Source organism: Scomber scombrus, chromosome 14, assembly GCF_963691925.1.
Source record: "Scomber scombrus chromosome 14, fScoSco1.1, whole genome shotgun sequence".
Classification (NCBI taxonomy): Eukaryota; Metazoa; Chordata; class Actinopteri; order Scombriformes; family Scombridae; genus Scomber; species Scomber scombrus.
The window spans coordinates 7,098,080-7,116,336 of record NC_084983.1 but is presented as its reverse complement, the minus strand read 5'-3'; the positions used below and the strand labels follow the sequence as shown (position 1 = coordinate 7,116,336).

Below are 18,257 nucleotides of genomic sequence, written 5' to 3'. Positions count from 1 at the left end.
TACATTATATTATATTATATAATATAATATTTATTACATTATATTTATTATATTGTATTATATTATAAAACTAGCAGTTCCCAAACTTTGCAAATGGAACTGATATTTCTGCTGAAGTAAAGGATATGAGTACTTCTTCCACCAGCCTGCAAAGTTTTTTTACACTCCCAAATTGATCCAAATTGATGTCAGTGAAAATTAATCTGATTTACAAACAAGCATAATTTTGACACTCCCTTCAGATGTCATGTCTTCGTCTTTCAGAGAAAGTAGTGTGTGGTCAGCAGTGTTTTGCAGCCCCTCTCTCAATGGGTTTGCCCATTACATGACAAGTGAAGCAGCTGTATGAGCTGGGAGCTGCAGTCTGTCTGTGTCAGTCGGGCTCACTGTGCCGGAGGAATGGCTGGCTGGGGAGGCTTCATGTTTTCTCTCCTCAACTACAAGACAGAGAAATATGTCATCGCTGAAAACAAGAGAATAGGAATATTATTTAGACTCTACCAGCTGGCCGTGCTGGGATACATAATCGGGTGAGGTGCATTGCATGCCCCTATTTTTCAAGCGTGCTATGCATTGGATAAAGTAACCTTTTAGAAAGTGATTCACAAAGTTAAAAATAGTTGAGCTTGCCGAAGGTTTTTTAACTTGGTTACTGGTGTTAAAGTGGCAGCGCTGCATTGATGTCTTTCAATTTGGATATGTGTTGTCTCTCAGAAAGGGTTTGTGTCTCTCAAATCATTAATGTCTCAAATTTCTGTACGGAGAGGAGGTAATCTTATCCCACCCCTCACTGTATGATGTCATACTGATGTATGTAAGAGAAATGATGAAAACTAAGCAGGTGACTGGGAGGACAGGGCTAACACCAGTGTCTGCTTTGACATTAACGTTACCTGTTTGTGAAAGTTAAGACCAACTGTGAGAAGACAGATTTAGTGTGTGCAGTGTGGCTCTGACTATATCATATTTGGCTCTGTGACATCTACTGTGTCTTATGGAGAGCTGGTCATGTTCATGTGCACTGGCTTGTATTGCCATGTCAACTTTGTGGTATTTTTGTGCATTATATGAACTTAATGCTGCTGTCACCCCCACTTGCATGTATGTGTGTGTGTGTGTGTGTGTGTGTGTGTGTGTGTGTGTGTGTGTGTGTGTGTGTGTGTGTGTGTGTGTGTGTAGGTGTGTGTGTGTGTGTGTGTGTGTGTGTGTGTGTGTGTGTGTGTGCAAAAGGTCATTATATTTCCAGTGGAGATGCATAAAATGCTCTATGATATTTAAAACACTCCCACATTGCTCCTTTCATCAGCCACTTACTTGTTAACACACTTAATTATTAGTTATAACATGTGCTGTCAACGCGGACCACTTAGTTACAAACAGGCTGCTCAAAAAGGGATCACTACTATCACACTGACATCAAAAATGAAATATAAGTTAATCAGTATGAGTCTGTAATCCTCTGAAAATCCTGAAGTTTTGATGGATTTTTCAGGTGGGTATTTGTGGTGAGGAAAGGGTACCAGGAGAAAGAAGAGGCCATCCAGACCTCTGTCATCACCAAGCTTAAAGGTGTTACACTGACCAACAACTCTGAGACAGGGCTCCACCTCTGGAGTGCTGAGGACTACGTCATACCCCCAAATGTGAGCGTATATGTCCATTTAATTCATTTAAAAAAAAGACAATCCCAGTTTACGTGGTAACAATATCAATGTCAAAATTGCCAATATGGCTGTCAAGTGAGATTATAAGGCTATTGAGCGTCTGCCTTGGTGGATATCATTAGCCTCAGCATCAGTCTGAACAGATTTAACAGTATTGAACTTCTCAGGAGTCTAATTTGTTTAACCTTTTCCTTCTTCCTCTTTACTATCTGGACCTAATCTGATTTTGTAGGGCGAGCAGGTGTTCTTCATAGTAACAAATTACATTGAGACCCCCAATCAGAAGCTGGGGGTCTGTGCTGAGGTGAGCTCATTCTTAAACACACTGTGAGCATCCTGATAATCTGAGTTTAACACCGTGACAGATTTTCAAATGCAGGAGCATATCTTCTGCCTCTCGCAGAGTTTCAAGGTGCCAAACGGACGATGTGTCAGTGATGATGACTGCGTCGAGGGAGAGCCTGTTATAGCTGGCCATGGTGAGGAGCAGTTAATGCACTGCAGTCATATGAAACGCTTGAAAAGCTCCAGCTGTAAATACTTTTTCATGTTTTAGCCTCACTTATATGTTACATATTCATCTAGGTTGGTCACTGAAAATCTGCATATGAATCAAAAATGTTGTAGTTTGGTTATTCACAGTTATAACAACACACTCTAATAAATGATTGTTTTATATGATTCATCATACAAAACCAAAAGTATTCCAGTTTGTCTTATTTAAGAATAAACTCTCTCTCAGCCTCACCTAACCGGAATCTTTGTTCTGTCTTTTAGGAATCAAGACCGGGTTGTGTATAAACAGCACAGGCACCTGTGAGATTCAAGCCTGGTGTCCTGTTGAATACAGCAAGAGACCCTCGTGAGAATCTCTCCTTCCTCTGCAAAACATTTGGAAATGTGCCATTTTGTACCACTACATTCACACTCACTCTGATACCTCACAGGGACCGAGACATTTCACAGGTTCTATTTATTACTAAAACACCCTGGCGGCCACAGTTGTTTCTGTTTTTTTCAAAAACAGCTGCACGTCTCTTTCATTTCCAGAGAGCCTATGCTGACTGAAGCCGAAAACTTCACCATCTACATCAAGAATTTCATCCGCTTTCCAAAGTTTGAATTCTCCAAGTAAGTGGCTTTAAGTGGTGCTGATTGGTGGTGTGCTTATGGTTTCAAGACATGGTGACATAGATCACTGAGTGGGCAGGGGGATATACATGTCCCAATGGCTGCTTTAAATAACTTTAGGGTGCAGAAAGCCTTCTATTTATACTGGCCTGTGCACTGCACTCAGTGAGACAGTGAAACAGTCATCTGAGATGTCCTTGACAGCGGGCCTTGCCATGGACAGGTGTCAGATCAGATGGGGCTAGCCCGGGGAGCTGTGCTGTTGCCTGTTCTGCTGTTGCCTGTTCAACTCCTGCAGGAAAGCAAAGAGAAACCGCAAGCCATTGCTAATTCATCAGTCAGGATCTTACTCTAATTACACAGCCATCTCTCTTATGTTTCTAAACTAATCTATGATATGTTCAGGCTTAAGGGGAACTGGAGGTAATACAAATCCTTGTTAATGGGCACTACTTGAAATGGCTGGCAACACTACATGTCTTACAGTGTGACACATGCAGCTGCACTCAGTCCTTTCAAGTCAGAGCATGTACTGTAATGCTGTAGTCACATCTGATTGTCAAGCTGCAGCTTTTGAGTCCGGTAACTCAAATTCAGAGGAGGATTCACAGTTGACAGTACATTCATGTTTTCGAGTACCGTAATACATACACTTCCAATTTAAGTGGCTACAAGTTGTGTGATGTGTGATTAGATCACAATTGTGTCAAATGGAACGAAGGTGAAGACCTTAATGTCAAAAATCTGAAAGTCAGTACAGATTGAGTGGGTTGACTAAACTGTACAATTTAAAGCCCTTAAAACATTTCATGATGGTCAGTGTGAAAATGAGACTCATTCCTGAAAATCTAACAATAAGATACACGTCTTCTATCTTAATCCTCTAAGGTCCAACGTCCTTGACACCTCCGATGGCAGCTACCTAAAGAGATGCACCTTTGACAAAGAGGACCATCCTTACTGCCCCATCTTCCGCCTCGGAGATCTGGTCAGCTGGACTGGACATGACTTCCAAGACATGGCTGTTAAGGTGCTAAGTGTAATTAAGACAGTGTGTGTGAGTGATTGCAGTTCTTGGCTCAGGAAATTGTCATTTGATAACAGACCATAATAGACCATTACATTTAAGAATTACAGTAAATTCATCTTAGCTGCTCAAAATCACAGTAATCACAGAAATTAGAGTGGTTGTGCAAAAATCCTAAAACATTAAGGTTCACTTCCTTGGTTTTTCTGTAGATTTCAGCCACATCTTGTGGCCTTTATCAGTGGGTGGAACTCACTCAGTTGTCATGGAAATGGTTATCATGTGACAGTCACATGATTATAAATGTTCATATAGTCAATTTTCCGATTCTTTCCAATGCCAACCTGCAACTTTAACCTCAGGTGTAAATGATCAAATGAATTGTGTCTGAACTACTTAAGTTGCTTTGTACTGGTATTGTGCATGCTGACTCACGGTCACACTGTCGGGGATTACTTGGACACGTAAATAGAACAGAGCAGTTGTTAATATTATTAGAAAACACCTGCGCTTTCCTACTATGACAAGTCAGAATGTCTTCCTATCAATATTTTTAATCATTCTCAGCACAGCTCCCTTTTCCTCTAACCTGACAGAAAACACCTCTGTGGTTTTAAAGAATGAAGGGTAATCATCATGTGTATCATTATACCTGACACATATGTGAGACTGCTGACAAACTCTCTGTCTTTGTCCATCAGGGTGGCTCTGTTGGTATTCTTATTGAGTGGAACTGTGATCTGGACAAGGACTCTTCACATTGTAATCCAGAGTATAGCTTCACCCGTCTGGACATGAACTTGAACAACTCTGTCACATCAGGATACAACTTCAGGTATGTCCCCTCAGACATTTAACAAGAGGTAATATAAGCCCCTCGTCTCTGTTTTGTTTACCTTTTAAACTTAATATCGACAACATTTCTTACCCTGCAGATATGCCAGGTATTACAAGGATCAAAATGGTGAAACCTATCGCACTTTGTATAAAGTGTACGGGATTCGTTTCGATATAATGATCAATGGGCAGGTATGGCAGTGATCTGGACATTTTGTTCTAAGGGAAATACACGATTCCCTGTGTTACACTGTATTTAGTGACCCATCAGATTCTGTGACCTGCAGTGTTGGAGTAAGTACTCAGATCTTTACTTAATTAAAAGTACAGTTAGTAGCTATTTTTCACTTAAAGTACACATTTTACTTTAATACATTAAGTTGGATTTTAAATGCAGGATTTTTACTTACTACATTTTAGTTATGTATTTTTCCATTGTGGTATTGACACTTTTACTCAAGTAAAGGATCCGAGTACTTCTTCAAATACTGCAGGTCATAGAATTTGATGGGTCACCAAGTACGCTGTAACACCGGTAATAGTCATTGCAGTGAATGCCTGATTTTGTTTTGCAGGCTGGGAAATTCAATATTGTTCCCACAATAATTGCCATTGGCTCGGGAGTTGCTCTGCTTGGTGCAGTGAGTAATTCATTTAAATGTTCTGTTGGTGTGTCAGTGGATAATTGGTATTTTATTACTGAGAGCCTGAAGTCTGAAAAAATGTCATCCTATAATGACACTAGAAGATGATGCATGATCACCAGTAACAAATGTGTTTCGGTCTTTCAGGGAGCCTTTGCTTGTGATATGATACTGTTGTACATGATGAACACAAGCTCCTTCTATCGAGAGAGGAAGTTTGAAATCATCAACTTCAAGTATGATTCATTGTATTTACACTAATGTTAGGGCTGAAGCTTTTTAATCAGCCTTGATCCATCACATGTATCGGCTCATCTCTGCTTTCTTGCAACATGCAACAGGAAAGACCGGACCAAAGCCAAGGATGGGAAGACAGGGCACCGGGAAAAGAAATCCAGGAAAACAGCTGCAGAAAAAGAAGCCGCCAACTCTATCAAAAAGACAGAGGGAAGTGAAACTACCGTGGAATCTCCCAGCACAGAGAGCCAGTCTGTGGAGAAACGGGGTCCCACCATTCCACGCAACACAGGACAACGATACTCTGCTCCTCTCTCCCCACAAGGTGCACAGCCAAAGCAGCACATCACTTTCTCTTCACTCAATTAAAATTTGCAGAGACAAATCACCTGCAGTGGTCTTCGGTTATGTTGCAGGAGGGGGAACCAAAAGTCGGACAGATGTCCACTTCTTGCATACTGGCACGACTGCTGGCATGACACTAGCCTGAGTGAAGATATGTTGGTCCTCAATGTCCTGCACTGTGCTCCTGGGCCAGGACGCTGATGTAGATACACAGGAAGGAAGGTGGTTTTCAGTGGCTGGGTCGGGATCCAAAAGTGGGATGTGGGGGGATAATGACAGGTCCATAAATGATGATATGAAAAAAGTACTGTGATAATGCTGACACAGTTAGCAGAATGATATATGAATTAACAATACATTTAGCTTTTTTGGCTGTTGATCAGACTAATTAAGCATTTCCAATTAAAGTAACATGATAGACCTTAGATTTTATTTTATAGAGAAATAGAAATGACTGGACCTAATGATAAAAATGTACCCCTTTATAATTATGTCAAATGTTCACTATAAACTTATATTGAGGCTTCAATTAGGTTAAATAGATTCTGCTAAATTGGTCGGCAAAATATAGTAAATTAATGTTGGATTATAAAATAAATTATTGTGTAAGCATGCATTCAAAGACAAATGTTTTTAAAGAACTGTACTTGGAAGCAATACATACAGTTCTGGTCACCTATATTGGCACCCTTGAATTTTTTGTATAACCTGTACAATAGCTCTAGAAATAAAAGTGTCCCAAGTTTGTATCAGAATATTTTAGAAATCCAACACAAAACCGTTTTCAATTTACATGTAGGCTAGTAATTTCAAAGAATAAATAAAATATGACCTGGACAGTATGAAGGCAGCCTTCCTTAGTGTTTGGTTGTACCCCTTTGGGAGCGATGACTATTCTTCAGTGCTTTTTGACGTGTGCTTCTGGTCTTTATCGTGCTGGAGAACCCACGATCGTCGACTTCAACCAGTTTTCTTACACTGGGTAGCACATTTCATCCTAAAATCCCCTGATAATCCTCTGATTTCACGGTTCCTTCGATACGGTCAAGGCCTAGAGGCAGCAAAGCAGCCTCACAACATTATGGATCCTTCACGATGCCTCACAGTAGAAAGGGTGTTATCTACCTTATAAGCTTCATTTCATCATCTATAAACAAATTGCTGGTGTGCATTACAAAAAGCTCTATTTTGGTTTCATCTGTCCACAGAACATTCAGCAAGAATGAGTGTGGTTTGTCCAGGTACTGTTTGGCAAAGATCAGTCGTTCCTTTTTATATCTTTCTTTCTTGGCCTCGCCCATAAAGCTCTTCTTGGTTTAGTCTGTGGCGTGTGGTATGTGTTGAAACCTTGACTTGTTCCAGGTCAGCCTTCAGCTGTTTCAACATTTTATGTGGAGTGTTTTACACAGTTCGCACCAACCTTTGAAGACTTTTCTTGACAGTCGCATTGCTTAGCAAACTTCTTAATAACTTAGCACACTGTTGAAACAGTAATATCAATGTTTTTGGGGATGACCTCATATCCTTTGGAGGTCTTGTGTTTGGAGATAATAGCACTTCTGATGCTCTCAGACACTTCCTGTGTCATCAGCATTGTGAAAAAGGAACACGGAATAACTAGTTGCTGTTATCATTAATTGGCTAATTTAAGTCATGTGAGCACTGCCAGTTATCACAGGTGAGTCTAATGTTACTAGTTTTTAACTGAATTGAAGGTTGTCTATAGCAGCATCGTGTCAATCTTTCAGTTTTTTTTCTTCCTTTCATTAGCTGGTCTGCCCCAAAAAATTAAGGTCTATAGACCAAAGTTGTTTTACTAGATTTTTTCCCCCCCAGGAGATATTTTATATGATGTACTTCAATTTCATAGGTGCCAATAATGGTGACCATAACTGTAAGAAAATGTGAATGGTCTTAACTGTTGGTGTTTCAGTTTAACAATTCATGTACCTGTTGTGAAACGGACCTGAGCCTGCTGTTAAACAGTTGTTGCTGATGTGAGCCCTGCAACAGCTACAATACAGTCTGTCACAACGTAACTGTCTCAGGAAGCTGTGGAATGCAGTGCTACAGGTTTACTGTGAGTGGACAGGTTCACAGCTGATGTACTGGCTGATAATGACTGGTGAGAGATGTTGCGGTACTCGGACTCTTCCTGTTTGTATTAATATGAATGCTATTTACTAATGGAAACAAATGTATTGTTTATTTCATGATGGCAACAACTGTCACTCTACCTGAAAGACAAACTGATTAATAATGAATGCCAACAAGTTTTAAATAGGAATTTATTCCAATCAGTAATAATCACATTTATTTTAATCTAACAATAGTATTGTACATGAAATGTAATGCCGTTAGGATGTAATCTGTTTTGATCTGTTACACAACAACGGAAACATTAGCTGTGGCTCTCATCCTATCATTGATGATGCTGAGCAAAAACCGTGAGTTACAGGTTAAATAAAGTCACTGCTAAATGTGGAGCAGGAAGGATAAAAGGACAGTTTATTCTGAATATGGTTAATTATTGATACATCCTCCACTGTATCAACAGTTCATAATGGAAAAAAAGCAAGTCTTTCACTAATGGCTTATCTACAAACAGCAGGACAGACAATATTATTGGTTTACTAAGCATTAGTTGGGGATAAATCAGATTATTTGTGGCGGATCAATTTTAGTACACATGCACCATTCCATAGAGGAAAGTCCAGAACAGGACGTACGTAAAAAGACCTCCGACGAGCCCCCCGGTGAAAAGCAGCCGCCGGGATTTAAAGCACTTGCTCCACCGCCGTCCGGCCTTAAGGATGAGCAGCAGAGAGAGGAGAAACGCCGAGAGGAAATAAAAAATGAAGCCATACAGTCCCGTCAGGCCCATGATGCCAGCTGTCGCACCGGACAGAGCGGATACGGAGGTGCGGCAGTAGTCCAGCACGGCGGCGTTGCCCCTCACAGCCACTTCACTGATGAACTGTGGTCCCTCACGCTTGGCTACAACTCCTGCCATGTCGGTTCTGGTCGTGTGTCACAGTAAGGTGCTGCTGCAACAGGAGAGATTCAGCAAGGTTAACACTGCCTACCAGGTACATCTATTTAAAACAGTTTTGAAGCACTTGTAATTTAAGCACTTTCATTTTATGCTGCTCAGAGGCTAATCTTGTACTTGCTGCTTTTACTGTATTCCACTTTATTTATATAACAGATGGGGCGCCTAACTCCTCCTGCATGTTAAGATTTTATGCACACAATGCATTGCTATAAATAAACATAGTGAATCATAACTAATGAGGTTAAAATCACCTGCTGTCACAAACTGTATGTATTACTTTAAAATCACAGATCAGTTAATGTAGAAAGTGTGATTCTTATAGATAAACTTAACCCTTTAAAAATCCCTCCAGTTCATAGTTCACATAAAGTTTAAACAGTAAAACATTCATTTATATTAACCACAGGGAAATGGAAAGGCCTTTTTTAAGAAGAAAGCACACAGGTTATAAAATACAATCTATTGTGATAGATTAAAATACTAAATGCTAGCTAATGAATTAAAATCAGTTCTATCTCAGTTAACTACGGATTCAAATGCACTGACATTAATGTATTAGTCCTAACAGCCCAATAATATATGATTACATTGATGAAGAGAACTCTTTACTTTCCAGTCTTTCTACAAAGTGTATATATTTTTGCTGATAATCCTTCAGTATGTTCACTTTAGTGAGATTATGAATGCAGGACAAGAATATTTCTACATAGCAGTATTGTTACTGTTTTTAACCTACAGTGCATAAAGTAGTTCGGTACTTACTGCCGTTATTAAGCAAGACCATTGCAACATTATGACATATTATGGACAGGCCTATTTAGATATAATTAAGTCTAATGTAATACCTTCTAGTGGATATTTTAACGGATTAACTATGACAAAGAACAAAATCGACTGCACAGTCACATTCAATTCAAATCTCACTAAAACGAGTGAGTGAATATCAATCCTCGACGTTAGCTTTGCTACTGACCGCACAGAGGCGGATGATAAGTGCATTTAAAGCCTTGTTCTAGTGACAGAAACTGACACGTTGAACACTAGGAGACAAAAGCGGACGAGGCTGTGGTCAGTAGAATAAGTAGTGATTAAAATAAGCTTTACAGCACACTAACTGCACGACTGTCTGTCCACACCTGCGCTAACATGCTAACATGCTAACAGCGACGGTGAATGATGACAGCGTCTCACCGGAGATAAACGCAGAGACTTTGTCGGCTCCTCACAGCGCAATTACACGAACATAATATGTAAGAATGACTTCATAGACGTGGTTAGCAGGTTGTTCAGATGGAGAGTCAGCCGGTAATGCTCAGAAACAGCACATTCATCCCAGTTCAGAAGACAGAGTCAGCCATGTTCCTGCGCAGTGCGTTGTGGGAATCATCGGTCGGGAGGCGACCATGTGGTGCGTTCACAGCACAGCCCAAAATGGGAAATGTTAGTTTATAACGGGGGAAAGGGGCTGTCAACTGTCCTTGGTCTTAGTATTTTTTCATCTTTTTCTTCGTGTTTATTGGTGGCTCGTAAACCAACTACCGCCACCTACTGTATTGGATTATTTGCATTCATGGCTTTAGAATACTGACAGGTCAACAGAAAAACAGAGCACACACACACTTACTTCCTTCTGCCAGGCATTAATTATGTCTGTTCTGATCACTGTCCTTGGTCAGCACATGTCACCCTCTTGAAGTATTAGATGGCAACTATTGAAAGTCTTCCATGTCTGCCATGACCCCATTGACCTCTGGGAGAAGCACAAAGCACACCTGTGCTGTCTGGAATGAGCTAGACACAGGTGTACTCAATCTGCCCTGAATCATATAATGTATAGTCAGTGTATACCATATATAGTACATAGTGTAAATATAGCAAATATACTGCTGTCTCTGCTTTTTTTTTTCCTTTATCCAATGTGGATAATATAAGAAGTGGATCAGTGGAGCTACTTGAATATAATTTCACTGCAAAACCATACATGACTGTACAGCACTGTATGTAATAAATAAAACCTTTGAACCTTGAACATTGCTCTTATAAGAGGAGAAAACACAGTTGTTTTTGCTCTGCTGCCAACCAGACCTTTGTCCCCTTTTGCTTATGTCGGTTCAAAAGCGAGTAAATAAGTTCCTTTTTCTCACTCTCCCTAATTCTGCTGCCTCATGTCCAATATTTGATATCTCAAGGCTACAGCCCTCTCCAATGAGGTTATACAGAGCAAAGCTGGATTTAAAAAATAAAAACAAAAACAGCAGTAAAGCAAATTTAACCACTTTTACTGTTGCAACTAATTTGGTTCATTTCTATATTTCTCAAAATACACATAGGCCTCATTTGGAATGCTTTAAAATGGTTAATATCCTCCTCCACTTCATGATTGTATTTTTCTTCTTTTTCTTTCAGTTGGATGTTTGAGCTTCACTGTGCAGACTGATGGATGTGCAGAGTTTGAAACTAGAAGGCTGTTTTAACCTTCATATGCTGAGAGTGGAAAGTTTCTCTGAGCTCATCGAAAATCAGATTTTAAGGGGTGGGCCTACAAGCATGATTTGTGACATCACAAATAGTTTGGAGGCAATCCTGTTCCAATATTCAACTCACACAAGTGTGATGTGGGAACCTGAAGCCTCCAGTGCACAAACTGAAATTTTACTTTACAGTGAATTAGGAAACATGTTCTCCAGCATGCACCGCAGTGTTTATATTGTTTATTACTACAAGTCTACAATGATAAATAAATTAGATTATTAGGAATAATGGAAGATATTCTACAAGTCTGTCAGAGGTGTCATTATTAATAGACTGTTTCTACTTGAGTAAATGGCACAAGAAATTAAACGTAATTTTCTTCATTTTTTAATTTTTTCTTTTTTTTTTCTCTTCAGTTTATCACTTGAACTATTTGGTTTGGAGTAGTTACAACCAAGTAATTTTGGAATTTCCGATTTCCTGCTTGCACTTAAACGCAGCAGTGTTGACTTTGCCTTCTCATGATGTCGTACAGCAAAACCACACAGAGCCAAAACCTGCAGCCGTCATGCCTTCATATATCCTGGGTTTAGACGTGGGGACTACCTCGATTAAAGCGATTTTATTAGACAGAGACTCCAGATGTGTGGCTGCGACTCACTCCATACCTACAACCTCTGATATCAGCGACAGTAGCGGGATAAAGGTGAGTGTGTGTGTTCACATGCTTCACAACTTTACCTGCAGCTCTGTAAACTAAACACCACTCTGTGTGTAGGTGGGTAGGATAGACTGCCAACAATGAATGGAAGTCAATGCAATGTCCTAAAAAGGATAGCTGTGCAAACTTAAGTGTGAATGTGTGTAGTCTTCTATCTTATCCTACTTTTGGTGACACATTTCAAACAGACAAGTTAAGACTAGTTAACTGGGGTTAGTGGTTAGGGCTAGGTGGGTTGAGTCTCCAGGAAACTGAAGTAAAGTCTATGTAATGTCTCCAACAGTGACTTAAGTAAAAGTGCATGTTTGTTTGTGTGTCCTGTGTGTAACCTGGCTACCTTTCCCTCCCACGCAGGCTAAAGAGCAGGATACTGTCCAGATCATAGACACTTTGAACCGGTGTGTTGGCCTGCTGCCTGCAGACAAACTGCAGCATGTCTGCAGCATCGGGCTTTCAGGACAGATGCACGGAGTGTTATTCTGGAGAGCAAAGAGCGGTAAGAAAGATTCCTGCCTGCTGTGGTAATGTGTGGTTACTTGTGTAACAACGACTCTGTGATGCTTGAGTAGTCTGAGCAGAAAAAAAGGAGTTCATCTTGTATAGAAAGTGTAAAAGAATGAGAGAGGAGACAGTAAAGTGTGTTTGGTGAGCAAAATCTTTGTAGATGTATTTGATTAGAATATCCCTATACAATTCCATAATGACCCGTGACTCTGAAATAAAGAGGGCCCCCAGCCTCAGAAGTTCAGGGCCCATGACAGAGAGCTCGTTATATGAAAGCCTGCAGCATCTTGTCTTGTAATGTCGTGCCTCCTTTACTGCCACCATCTATATTTGCCTAAAAGGGTCTAATCCATGGACAGGGCCCATTATACACTTTGATGTGGGGGCCCCATTTTTAAAAAGGATTTAAAGATTTTTCAGTATGAAATGGCAGAGTTTTACTGATCTTAACTTATGTTTTCATAATGTGTCCATAGTGTCTCAGATTTTTCTTCCATTAAATTTGCATTATTATTTCAGTATCTATCGTGGATGTGAGCATGTGTTAGCAGGAGTGCCTCAGGGTCTTACTAATACTAATACTTACTTACTAATCGTGTCATAAAACAGGGTGAAAACTGTCGATGGAAAACAAAAACAATGTTTCCAGCAAGTCTTCATGTTGTTTATACAAGTCTCCATAATAACATGGAGATTACAATTCCACATATGCAGATGCATCATAAACCAATATCATAAACAATGGTTCAGAGTGTTAAGTGTCTAAGTTAAATGAACTGCATGTATTTTTATACAGGTCAGTTAATGTAACAAATGTGATTCTTCTAGATGAAGTTAAATCTTAACATCACCTCCTGTACATGAAGATAATGTTTTGGCTTCACAGTTCATACAATGATTAACCAAAGTCCTTTTTAAGAGGAGAGCAGTGTTTTCAGTTTGCTGAATCGTGGCAATTATCAAGTGTGAAATACCAATGACCTTAAGATGTTTTTAAAAATATGGATTGAAAAGCTGAGCAGATTTTTCTTTTCTCACATCATAAAACACAAGTTTATTGCCATCCAAAGGAAGTTAGGACCTCTGACTTGATTTGCTATGAAGCCTTGTCTCACTGAGGTTGAATGAGAAACTCTGTTGCCCTCTGCTGGTTGCATCTATAGCTTGAAGAACATCTATGCTGCACGGGTGTTTTAGTATCAATGCAAAACTAAAACCTTTAAGTCAATTATTACTCATTATGTTAAGCTAAAATTAAGACCTGCTGTCTTTTTTTCGTCCATGTTTCTTGCTCCTGACAGGTTGTGACTGGTCCAACGGAAACTTCTTCACAGCCAGCGACACCAGTCATCTGATCACCTGGCAGGATGGACGCTGCACAAGTGGCTTCCTGTCCTCTCTGCCACAGCCAGACTCACACCTCAGCGTAGCAACTGGGTTTGGCTGTGCAACAATCCTCTGGTACATGAAACACAGGTGGGTACACACGTCTTTAAAACCTCATGCACAACTTGGACTGCATGCATCCCCGGTTGTCACACACTGAAATCTAATGAACAGTGGTTCTGCTGCAGGCCTGAATTCCTTGAGGACTTCACAGCTGCAGGTACCATCCAGGACTATGTGGTGTCCATGCTGTGTGGTTTGGGCGGGTGTGTGATGACGCCTCAGAACGCAGCAAGCTGGGGCTTCTTCAACACGTCCTCCAACCAGTGGAATACAGACATGTATGTAAGCAGGTGGCATCAGTAGAAGAACTAAATGCAAGATAAATGTTTTATAGTTAACATGCTTGTTTTTTTTTCTCACTGTAACCAATTAACAGTTTGTACAGTTCATTAAAAGCTTGGATGTGTCGTGTGTAACTTACATAACCAGCCACTCTGTGTGTGTGCACGCTGTAGTCTGAAAGGTGCCGGCTTCCCTTTGCGCCTGCTTCCTCAGTGTGTGCCGTCTGGCGGCTTGGCCGGAAAGACGTGCTCCGACTGGCACGGCATCCCCGCTGGTACGCCAGTAGGTGGCGCCATGGGAGACTTCCAGTGCTCCGTCTACTCCTGCATGAGTGCGCGGACAGATGCAGGTGAAACAGGAAGTCCAGTCATCTCTCTCTTGTAGGCTGAGATCACACTTAATGCACAGCACGCATTTCTCCTTTTACACTTTGTTCAGTTCAATGGAAGGAATCCATTAAGACTGAACCACACCAGCGCTTTGTGATGACTATCTTGCATCCATTAGGTCTCATCTACTAATTCACTGATAATGCTTCAGTTTGTTGAGAACATTTGATGAGTGTTATGGATATGTGAAAACGAATGCGTTATGGATTAAATGTGTTCCCGCTATCTCTTGCATGTCAGGTTGTTGCTGTTAATTCATATTCCTTATATATGTTTGTATCCTTTTCCTAATTTCCTAGTTCTTAACATCAGCACCTCGGCCCAGCTAACCTACGCCATGCCAGCTGACTTCAAACCTCCACATTCTCCTCAGCCTGCCTCCCCCATCTCCTTCTTCCCGTACTTTGACTCATTATACCTGGCGGTGGCAGCGTCACTCAACGGAGGGAACGTGCTAGCCACTTTTGTGGAGATGCTCACTTCCTGGATGAAAGAGCTTGGTATGTGACTTTTTATCCATACATGCAACTGAAGGTTAGTGATATTTCAGAGCATGAAATGTAGCTCACTGATGATGTTGTTATGAATTCTTGTGACTTAAATTCTGCACCTGAGAACATCTCAAATGCTCTCTCCCAACTCCTGAATGTTGTTAAAACTATAAAATCCTTTCATTCAAACGTCAGCTTTCTCCTTCTCATCTCTCACAGGTGTCACAGGCGCAGAGCTGAATGATTCGTGCCTATATGAGAAGCTGATTGGTTGTGCTCTGAACCAGGAAACCAGCGACCTGAGAATGAGTCCTACCGTCCTGGGAGAGAGACACAACCCTCTCTGCCTGGGTCAGGTGACCAACATCTCTGCCTCCAATCTGTCTCTGGGTCATGTGACAAGAGCTCTGTGCCGCGGAGTCCTGGACAACATCGCCTCCATGATGCCCTCTGAGTGTCTGAAGCAGGCGGGGGTCAGCAGGATCGTAGGCAGTGGGAGCGCCCTCGCTCGCAATGAGGTGCTTAGGCAGGAAGTGGAGAGGGTGTTTCCTCAGCCGGTGGTTTATGGACAGAATGCGGACTCTGCTGTCGGCGTGGCAATGGTCCTCTGTGACCGACTTTGAATCAGACTGATAATCCACAGGGGAACTCCTGTTTGTTTACATGATTATAATGGAGAATTTGCACATTTTAATACAATTTTCTGAATTGCTTCTACGTAGCTTATCAAACAGAAAAGTTTAGAAAAGCAAACTGAAATACTGCAGCATATTTTGATCAGTGAAACAGAAAGAAAAAAGCTGTTTTTGCCAGGAGAGAATACACAAGGAAAGTCCTGTGTATTCAAAACCATACAGTATGTTCAGTGAGGCTTTTAACATTTTTAGGACCAAAAAAAACAAAGCTACTAAATGTCTGACACACTGACTGCAGCTGCCTGCTGGATGCATTCAAAAATGTGATTACACTGTGATTGAACAGCTATTAAATAGCAATACAGCAGGCATTTCTGGGTCTGTTTTGTTGCTTTTTTTATATTTTACCTGTGTATTCATTAACATAACATTGTGCAAAAGTGTTTTCATCAATTTAAAACAACAATCAAAGTCAATGCTCAATCATCAGAAAAAGTCTAAATTTAAACCTGTCATTACTGCTATTGCTTAGCTATACACCAACACAGTAACAGTTGAATGCAACACTTTGATTTTCCTTTCCTGGACGTTGCAGAAAGGTATTTTTATAAAATGCAGAGTGGATGGAAATCAAAGTTCTGCTTTGAAGATCACAGATTTATGATCACAGATTTATGATAACCACGCTGTCTTTCAGCATGGCCAGTGAGATGAGGTGTGACAAGTTACTAACATGTTAGCATTCAAGCAGAAAATAGGCTATCAAGGAAATGCTTTTCCTCAGGTATTAGTGTGTCATTCTCTGTTCCCTCCATCTGTCTCATGGTTTTTATGTCATTGCTTACATGGAGGTTAAAATATAGTTCCCTCGAGTCTGGCGTTTCCAGCGCGTCTATCTCCTGTTACTTCTACAGTCTGGAGTTACTTAAGGGGTTGAATTCATAGACTAGTTGAGATCTTCGTATGTGTACCTTTGTATCTGGTTGGTACACAAGTTCAACTTAGTCTGGCTCTAAGCAACATTGGTGATCCTGAATGAGCAGCATCATAAAGCTGGTTATCAACTGGCTCAGGTCATTCTGGGTTCACCAGTCCAGTTATGAATGCGTTTATATTAAAGATGCAGAAATTATATTCACAGGTCAATCACATGCAGCATCACCAGAACCATGATAGAAGTACTAAATATGATTATACTAGATTATTGGACTATAAACACTACTGCATACAAGATAACAAGTAAACCAACTAGAATAAGCAGCCATAAGCCATGTCATTTAAATTGTATTGCTATTTTCAACATGTAAAGTGTAACACATTAAGAGTATGGAAATGCTTTTTTTTTTATGATATAGAAACTATCATGAACATGCATGTTAAAACAGAGGAAGTAAACTTTTTGCTGCCTCGACAGAAAGGAAAAGCACAAATTGCATGAGTTAAAAAAAGAAAGCCTTAAAGAAAGAACAGAAACTAATGAGGTTTGTCTGACCAAAATCTTCCATCCATTAACGCTGAGCTTTAGTGGGTATTCATTTCATTTTCCAAATGATCTTCTCATTGACTTCAAAAATATCATATTTAAAGTTGCCATGTGTCATCCTGAGCTGCAGTGATGGTGAGTATAAAAGTTATTTATACACTCAGGAATCCTGAGGGGAATTGAAAGAACTTAGTGCAATTAATGTGTGTCCGTAATCAGCCTCCATTAGTCTGTGGTATCTGTTCGGCCTTATGTCTTGTGACCTTTTTGTATTGTCTTCATCTTGTAACATCTTGTGACATCTTGTGACATGCCAACACATTTTTCTTAGATGTAAAGTTAAAGGCCAGCCATAGATAAAGGGACAGAGGCTGTTTTATCCTGAGTGACAAATCATTTAGAAGGTGGAGTTTTTAGAGATAGGAAACTGTAAATATAGTCCTGTTAAAACTGGACCATAGACTCTCTCAAGATTGGATTTTTGACACTGTTCTCTTTTGCAATAAAATCTTTTAAAATATACAAGTGAGAAGTGTCAGCAGTGGTTTCCTTCTTCTTCATCAACACATCAAGAGATAACCATTGTTATATACTAAAAGTCTGCTGCAGTGTGGTAGGGGATTTGTGTTTGAGGACACATACAGTATACAATTTTATTTCAACAGTAATACAATTATCAGGGAGGGGTATTCAGTTGGTTGCAATCTGCAATATCACCACTAGATATCACTAAATCTTACACACTAATCCTTTCATGTGCACGTATTCAATATCCTTGCTCAGTCGATCAAGGTCTAATTTATATGGATTGATTACTGCTCTTTCACTGTCTTCTCTTGAATTGAAATGGCTACTCTGAGCATGTTTTACTTTGTGTTTAAAATCATTGCT

General features: G+C 40.2%; 3 protein-coding genes across 4 annotated transcripts; 2 read left to right on the top strand and 1 right to left on the bottom strand.

Moving 5' to 3' along the window:
• The first annotated feature begins 398 nt into the window (after nucleotides 1-398).
• p2rx5 (purinergic receptor P2X, ligand-gated ion channel, 5) lies at nucleotides 399-5,910 on the top strand. The gene is made up of 12 exons (XM_062432767.1): nucleotides 399-530; nucleotides 1,493-1,643; nucleotides 1,897-1,968; nucleotides 2,068-2,143; nucleotides 2,442-2,526; nucleotides 2,715-2,795; nucleotides 3,684-3,825; nucleotides 4,524-4,657; nucleotides 4,758-4,851; nucleotides 5,235-5,300; nucleotides 5,451-5,539; nucleotides 5,645-5,910. The coding sequence occupies exons 1-12, from the start codon at nucleotides 400-402 to the stop codon at nucleotides 5,907-5,909; spliced, it is 1,386 nt and encodes a 461-aa protein (XP_062288751.1). The 5' UTR covers nucleotide 399; the 3' UTR covers nucleotide 5,910.
• Nucleotides 5,911-8,040: 2,130 nt separating this feature from the next.
• Nucleotides 8,041-10,316, bottom strand: emc6 (ER membrane protein complex subunit 6). 2 transcript variants are annotated; one of them, XM_062433332.1, is made up of 2 exons: nucleotides 10,132-10,316; nucleotides 8,041-8,932 (listed from the first exon to the last, which is right to left on the bottom strand). In XM_062433332.1, exon 2 carries the CDS (start codon nucleotides 8,896-8,898, stop codon nucleotides 8,566-8,568), a length of 333 nt encoding a protein of 110 aa, XP_062289316.1. In that variant the 5' UTR covers nucleotides 8,899-8,932; nucleotides 10,132-10,316; the 3' UTR covers nucleotides 8,041-8,565. The 2 variants fall into 2 exon arrangements, with proteins under 2 accessions (XP_062289316.1, XP_062289317.1); XM_062433333.1 differs by having other exon boundaries at nucleotides 8,041-8,929.
• Nucleotides 10,317-11,859: 1,543 nt separating this feature from the next.
• Nucleotides 11,860-17,904, top strand: shpk (sedoheptulokinase). Its single transcript, XM_062432634.1, has 7 exons — nucleotides 11,860-12,118; nucleotides 12,488-12,629; nucleotides 13,939-14,113; nucleotides 14,212-14,364; nucleotides 14,542-14,717; nucleotides 15,057-15,257; nucleotides 15,468-17,904. Exons 1-7 carry the CDS (start codon nucleotides 11,981-11,983, stop codon nucleotides 15,869-15,871), a joined length of 1,389 nt encoding a protein of 462 aa, XP_062288618.1. The 5' UTR covers nucleotides 11,860-11,980; the 3' UTR covers nucleotides 15,872-17,904.
• The last annotated feature ends 353 nt before the right edge of the window (nucleotides 17,905-18,257 follow it).

Bases quoted from the DNA above. Each gene is read 5' to 3' on its own strand.
- p2rx5 (XM_062432767.1), top strand. From the start codon at position 400: ATGGCTGGCTGGGGAGGCTTCATGTTTTCTCTCCTCAACTACAAGACA. The intron at 4,852-5,234 runs GTATGGCAGTGA...TTTGTTTTGCAG, and splicing joins ATATAATGATCAATGGGCAG to GCTGGGAAATTCAATATTGT. The intron at 5,540-5,644 runs GTATGATTCATT...AACATGCAACAG, and splicing joins TTTGAAATCATCAACTTCAA to GAAAGACCGGACCAAAGCCA.
- emc6 (XM_062433332.1), bottom strand. From the start codon at position 8,898: ATGGCAGGAGTTGTAGCCAAGCGTGAGGGACCACAGTTCATCAGTGAA.
- shpk (XM_062432634.1), top strand. From the start codon at position 11,981: ATGCCTTCATATATCCTGGGTTTAGACGTGGGGACTACCTCGATTAAA. The intron at 12,630-13,938 runs GTAAGAAAGATT...TGCTCCTGACAG, and splicing joins ATTCTGGAGAGCAAAGAGCG to GTTGTGACTGGTCCAACGGA. The intron at 14,114-14,211 runs GTGGGTACACAC...GTTCTGCTGCAG, and splicing joins CTCTGGTACATGAAACACAG to GCCTGAATTCCTTGAGGACT.